This window comes from Primulina tabacum, chromosome 15, assembly GCF_025594145.1.
Source record: "Primulina tabacum isolate GXHZ01 chromosome 15, ASM2559414v2, whole genome shotgun sequence".
Lineage (NCBI taxonomy): Eukaryota > Viridiplantae > Streptophyta > Magnoliopsida > Lamiales > Gesneriaceae > Primulina > Primulina tabacum.
The window spans coordinates 8,069,247-8,076,126 of NC_134564.1; the positions used below are offsets into that span (position 1 = coordinate 8,069,247).

The 6,880-nt window shown below is 39.2% G+C and overlaps 1 protein-coding gene across 1 annotated transcript; it reads right to left on the reverse strand.

The window, feature by feature from the left end:
• Window positions 1–377: 377 nt before the first annotated feature.
• On the reverse strand, window positions 378–1,064 carry LOC142525851 (uncharacterized). The gene is made up of 2 exons (XM_075630136.1): window positions 642–1,064; window positions 378–419 (listed from the first exon to the last, which is right to left on the reverse strand). Exons 1-2 carry the CDS (start codon window positions 1,062–1,064, stop codon window positions 378–380), a joined length of 465 nt encoding a protein of 154 aa, XP_075486251.1.
• Window positions 1,065–6,880: the final 5,816 nt, after the last annotated feature.

Here is a 6,880-nt window from a genome sequence, read left to right on the forward strand (position 1 = left end):
TTGTTGAGCCAAAGAGGTGCTAGGATTGAGAAATTTTTGGTGGATTTGGGTTGAGGATGATTTGTGTGGTGTAATTTTGTGTTTTGGAGGAGAAATTGTGGAGGTGGGCGATTTTCGAAGGTGGTGGAGGAGGGCCGCGGCGCTGTGAATGTGAGGTCTTGTGAAAATAATTCTCGGATGCCTTTTCTTATATCCCGAACTAGCGCCGCGGCACTGAGTAAATAGCGTCGCGGCGCTGAATGTCTAGCGCCGCGGCGCATAAAATTCGCATATTAGCGCTGCGGCGCTTCCTTATGAGCGCCTAGGCACTTTCTTCTCGGCCTCCTAGCGCTGCGGCGCCTATATTATAGCGCTTAGGCGCCATTTTTGCACTAATTTCATCCAATTGAGTCCTTTCCATGCCTCATTTCAACTTGTACCTACATAATAACACATAAATCATTGTCTAATCTTCACACGTCAAATTAAATAAAATACGAGAATGTAAAAGCAATTATACTGCTGAAAATAAAATAGCTAAAGCAGGAAAAGAAACTGGTTGGATTGCCTCCCAACAAGCGCTTGGTTTAATGTCGTCAGCCTGACTGTCACTGCACTGTTTACTTCGGTTCGCTCAAATTGACAATGTCGATATTCCTTACTTCGGTCCCATAGTAGGGCTTAACTCGCTGTCCGTTCACCTTGAAAGTTCTGCCATCACTGCACCTCAGCTCGATAGCTCCATGAGGATACACTGTTTCCACAACAAATGGCCCTGACCAACGCAACTTCAACTTACCAAGAAACAACTTCAGACGAGAATTGAATAATAGTACTTGTTGTCCCGGTTTGAGTTCCCTTCGTACAATGATTTTGTCATGCCACTTCTTAGTCTGCTCATTGTAGATCTTGGCATTTTCATATGCGTCATTTCGGAATTCCTCCATTTCATTTAGCTGCAATTTTCTGACATCGTTAGATGCTTTCAAGTCAAAGTTCAACTTCTTAACTGCCCAGAATGCTCGGTGCTCCAATTCCAGCGGCAAGTGACATGCTTTCCCAAATACGAGCCTATAGGGAGACATCTCAATAGGTGTTTTGAATGCAGTTCAGTATGCCCATAGCGCATCATCCAACTTGAGTGCCCAATCATTCCGGTTAATGTTGACTGTCTTCTCCAATATTTTTTTAATTTCCCGGTTGGATATTTCAGCTTGTCCATTCAATTGAGGGTGATACGCCAGTGCCACTTTATACTTCACACTGTATTTAGCCAAAATTGAGTTGAAAATTTTATTGCAAAAATGTGTACCTTCGTCACTTATGATGGCCCTTAGTGTCCCAAACCTGGTGAAGATGTTCTTATGCACGAATTTAGCTACAACACGAGCATCATTAGTATTGGTAGCAATTGCTTCCACCCATTTCGAAATATAGTTCACAGCTAATAAAATATAGGAATGACCAAAAGAGGGGGAAAAGGGTCCTATGAAATCTATGCCCCAAACGTAAAAAATCTCCACTTCCAAAATATTCGTCAGTGGTAGCTCGTGACGCCTAGAGATGTTTCCTAACCTCTGGCATCTATCACATGATTTTGCTAAGGTATAACTATCTTTAAACATACTAAGCCAATAGAAACCAGATTGCAATACCTTAGCTGCTGTTCGTATTGCTCCAAAATGTCCACCATAAGGTGACAAATGACATTGCACCAGAATTAGGTGTGCTTCGACACCATCCACGCATCTCCTAGTAACTTGGTCGGCGCATCTCTTATACACAAATGGATCATCCCACAAGAAGAACTTGACATCGTGGAAAAACTTCTTTTTCTGATGATGGCTCAAATCTGGAGGAAGGGTATCACAAGACAAAAAATTTTCAATATCAGCAAACCAAGAAAGTACAGAGTTTACCTCGAAGAGTTGCTCATTCGGAAATGTTTCTTGTATAGCACCTTCTTCTTTCTTCTCCTCTAGTTCAAGTCTTGACAAGTGGTCAGTCACTTGATTCTCACTTGCTTTCTTATCTTTGACCTCGAAGTCAAATTCTTATAGTAGCAAAATCCACCTTATCAAGCGTGGTTTTGCATCCTTCTTGGCGAATAGGTAGCGAATAGCTGCATGGTCAGTAAAAACAACTACCTTCGTGCCGATCAAATAGGGCCTGAATTTGTCGAAAGCAAACACTACTACAAGCATCTCCTTCTCAGTCGTAGTGTAGTTTTGCTCTGTGGCATCCATTGTGCGGCTTGCGTAGTAAATTGCCCTAAACATCTTTTCCCTTCTTTGGCCTAAGACAGCGCCCACTGCATAATCACTTGCATCACACATCAGCTCAAAGGGCTCTTTCCAGTCCGGTACTATCATAATTGGTGCAGTCACTAAGGCCTTCTTGATCTTCTCAAATGCCTGCAAACATTCATCATCAAATATGGAAGTAGACTCTTTTTCAAGTAAATTACACAATGGTTTAGTGATCTTAGAAAAATCTTTAATAAATCTACGATAAAACCCTGCATGTCTTAGGAAGCTCCTTATTCCTTTGATGTTCTTTGGTGGGGGAAGTTTTTCGATTGCAACCACCTTGGCTCTATCTACCTCTAATCCCTAGAAGATGTTTTATGTCCAAGAACAATACCCTCTTGAACCATAAAGTGATATTTCTCCCAGTTAAGAACTAAGTTCTTTTCTTGGCATCTCTGCAAAACAAGGGATAAGTTATGTAAACAATGATAAAACGAAGAACCAAATACCGAAAGTTATCCATGAAGACTTCCATTATATCCTCAGCCATATCTGCAAATATGGCCATCATGCACCTCTGAAAAGTGGCAGGTGCATTGCATAGCCCAAAAGGCATTCTCCTAAAAGCGAACGTGCCATAGGGACACGTGAAAGTAGTCTTCTCTTGATCTTCTGGCGCTATAACAATTTGGTTATAACCTGAATAACCATCTAAAAAACAGTAACACTACAAAAAAAAGGCAAAAGACAATGGTTAAAAACTGTTGTCATAGGTCAAATAAAACCGTTGTTAAAGCCCCTGTGGTTAAAGGGTGCACTCAAAGACAACGGTGAAAAACCGTTGTCGTAGACGTCAAAGAAGACGGTGAAAAACCGTTGTCGTAGGTCTTGTAAAACTGTTGTTAAAGACCATGTGGTTAAATGGTGCACTCAAAGACAACGGTGAAAAACCGTTGTTGTAGACATCTAAAGTGACGGTGAAAAACCGTTGTCGTAGCATTGAAAAATCGTTGTTAAACTAAATTTTGCGACAGTTTTTCTAAAATAAACCGTCGCTAATAGCGACGGCTTTTATAAAACCATCGCTATTAACGACTGTTTTTCATATGATGTCCGTTGCACATCAGCGACGGTTACTAATTTTTCGTCGTTAATTAGTGACGGTGTTTATATGCTTTCCGTCGCTAACTAGGGATGGTTTTTCATATGATTTTCGTCGCTATATTTTTTCGTAAAATAAAAATAAATTTACTGTTATAATTTAATTAACCTACAAAAAAAACCTTCCAATCTTACTAAATTAATAATATTTATAATCTTACACTTCGAATTTAAAATAGTTTTTTCTTAAAACAAGAACTGAAAATAGTTGAAGAGAGAAGAATTTTTTGTCGGAAGAAATGACTAAGGATGCAGTATTTATAGGCAATTTGCAATTCGCGATGTTTTTCTATAAACCGTCGCTAAAAGCGACGAATATAATAAAACCGTCGCTATGAGCGACGGTTCAGCTAAAGCCGTCGCTAATAGCGACGGATTTATAAATAACCGTCGCAAATTTTAAATTAGCGACGGTTTTTTCGTCGCTAATTTAAAATTGCGACAGTTTTATTGAAACTGTCGCTAAAAAAAGCAGCGTGTTTTTTTAAAACGTCACGAATTTAACAATGCGACAGTTTTATAGACCGTCGCTAATTTAAATTTGCGACAGTTATTTTGAAAACTGTTGCTAAATATTACGACGGTTTCGTTTCAAAGAAACCGTCGCTGATTTAAAATGAGCGACGGTTTTTCTTTAACCGTCGCTAACTCTACCGACGGTTTATGAAAAACCGTCGCTAATTTTAACCGATTTTTTTTAAAAAATTATAAACTACGACAACGTTTTTTCAAAAAAACCGTTGTCGTTAACCAAATAAAACACTAAAAAACGACAACGCTTTAAAAAACCGTTGTCGTAGTTAAAAAACCATCCGAAAGACAATTAAAAACCGTTGTTGTAGCCTAAAAAAATCTCTCATAGACAGCGGTTGTTAAAACCGTTGTTGTAGCAAAAAAAAAAGCTCTTAGATAACGGTTTTCAAAAACCGTTGTTGTAGCAAAAAAAACGCTCATAGAGAAAACCGTTGTCTAACAGCTGGTTTTTTAGGCTACGACAATGGTTTTTGTTAAAACCGTTGTTAAAAGTTAAAAACACAACGGTTTTAATAAAAACTGTTGTCTTATGAATGTTGTTGATTTGTATTTTTCTTGTAGTGTAATGACAATAACCAGCAAGTCTATCAAGCATTTGATCAGTAAAAGGTAGTGGAAAATGATCTTTACGTGTGGCATTGTCTAACTTTCTATAATCAATGCATACTCACCAGCCAGTTACAGTACGAGTAGATATTAGTTCATCATTTTCATTTCTAACCACAGTTATTCCACTCTTTTTGGTACAACTTGCCCCGGAGACACCCAACTACTGTCAGAAATAGCATAAATTACACCAGCATTTAACAATTTCAATACCTCATTTTTTACAATGTCCTTCATCGCTGGATTTAACCTCCTCTGATGATCCACATAAGGAGTATACGACTCCTCCATCAAAATTTTATGCATGCATATAGTGGGGCTAATTCCCCTAATATCAGAAATTGACCATCCTAAAGCAGTTTTAAATTTTCTCAATATTCTCAATAATTTATCTTTTTCATTACAAGTAATAGAGGAAGAGATGATTACCGGATATGTTGACTTTTCACCTAAAAATGCATAGCAAAGGTGACTTGGCAGTTCCTTCAAATCAGGGGAAGGAGGTATTACCTTTGTTTGCTCATGTACCTCCAATTCTTCAAGCGTTGCGCATCCGTCTTTCTCTCTTTCTTTGATTCATCAAGAGCCACAAGTTGTTCTTTCACTTCCCAATCATCTTCATCAACAGTTCCTGCAGCACCTATCAAACAGCTCTCCAAAGGGTCCCTAGTTCCTGCACAATCACGAGACATACATGAGTCTATAGCGTCGTTGCTTTTACAAGTACTTACCTCATTTGAGCTCTTCATGGCATGATAGATGTTAAAAATGACAGCTTCTCCACCAACTCTCAAGGTGAGTTCAACATTATGCACATCTATCAATACCCTTCCAGTCGCCAGGAAAGGTCTCCCAAAGATTAATGGGGTATCATGATCCTCCTCCATATCTAAAATCACAAAGTCAGCAGGAAAAATAAATTTATCCACTTTTACCAGCACATATTCAACGATCCCACGTGGATATGTGAGACTTCTGTCTGCAAGCTGTAGTGTGATAGTGTTTGGTTTAACCTCTCCAAGCTCAATTCCATGTAAATAGAAAATGGCATCAAATTAATATTTGCTCCCAAATCACATAAAGCTCTACTACATTTAGAACCACCAATAAAGCAAGGAATAGTAAAACTCCCTGAATCTTTTAATTTTTGTGGTAGCTTCTTTTGCAGAATGGCGCTACACTCTTCAGTCAGCTTCACAGTCTCGAACTCATGTAGCTTCCGCTTCTTAGACATCGCATCTTTAATAAATTTTGCATAATTCGGCATTTGCTCTAAAGCGTCAGCAAATGGTATGTTGATGTGTATCTTCTTAAAAATATCTAATAATTTTGCAAACTGATCATCCAAATTCTTCTTTTTGAACCTCTGGGGGTATGGAAGGGTCGGCTTAAATACTGGAGGTTGTTCAACTTCAACTTCGACCTTGGACTCCTTAGTTTTATTTTCTTTTCTATCCTCAAACTCACCCTCTTCAACAGTCTTCTTCTTATCTATTTTCTCCGTGGACTTTTGCACCTCCAGTTCTTTTCCACTTCTCAAAATGACTTCCTTGAACTGCTCTTTTGGATTAATTTCTTTGTTACTAGGAAATTGACCCCTGTTCTGATCCCTCGAAGCATTGGCCAACTGTCAAATTTACGTTTCCAAAGATTTCATTGTCGCACCCATATTTCTCATGTGAGTCTCCATATTGATGTATTGAACCCAGGTGGAGGATTCAACACATTTTTATTATTCGTATATGAAAAGTTTTCATGATTTCTTAAACCAGGATGATAAGTGTTAGGGGGGGTTACCTCAATATCCTCCGAAGCCACCAAAGTTCCTGTTGTTGATGTACTGTGCTTCTTCAGGATGAGCTGGTTCTTCAGCAACAGACAATGGACTCTTAGTCTCCAATGTGCTCACCTTATTCATAGCTGCAATTTAAGTGGTCAATGCAGATACCTGAGCAGTGAGTGACGTAATAGGATCCACAGCATAAACTCCAGCTGTCCTCTTTACTCCCGCCCTTTCAAACGGCCACTGGTAGCTATTTATCGTCATCTGTTCAAGCAAGTCATAAGCTTGCTCGAGAGATTTAGCAAAGATCATGCCACCAGCTGCTGCATCCACTGTTCCTCTTGTTTGCCCATTCAGACCGTTGTAGAATAATTCAATTTGCACCCAGTCCTCAAAACCATGGTTCGAGCACTTTCTCAACAGCTCTTTGTACCTTTCCCACGCCTCAAATGAACATGAGGATCAGAAGTGGCAGTTCCAGCAAACTGGTTTTGCTGAACCATATTGATCAGGGCAGGCTTCAACTCGAAATTATTGACATTGATGGTCCCTCTTGCAACACCAGAGT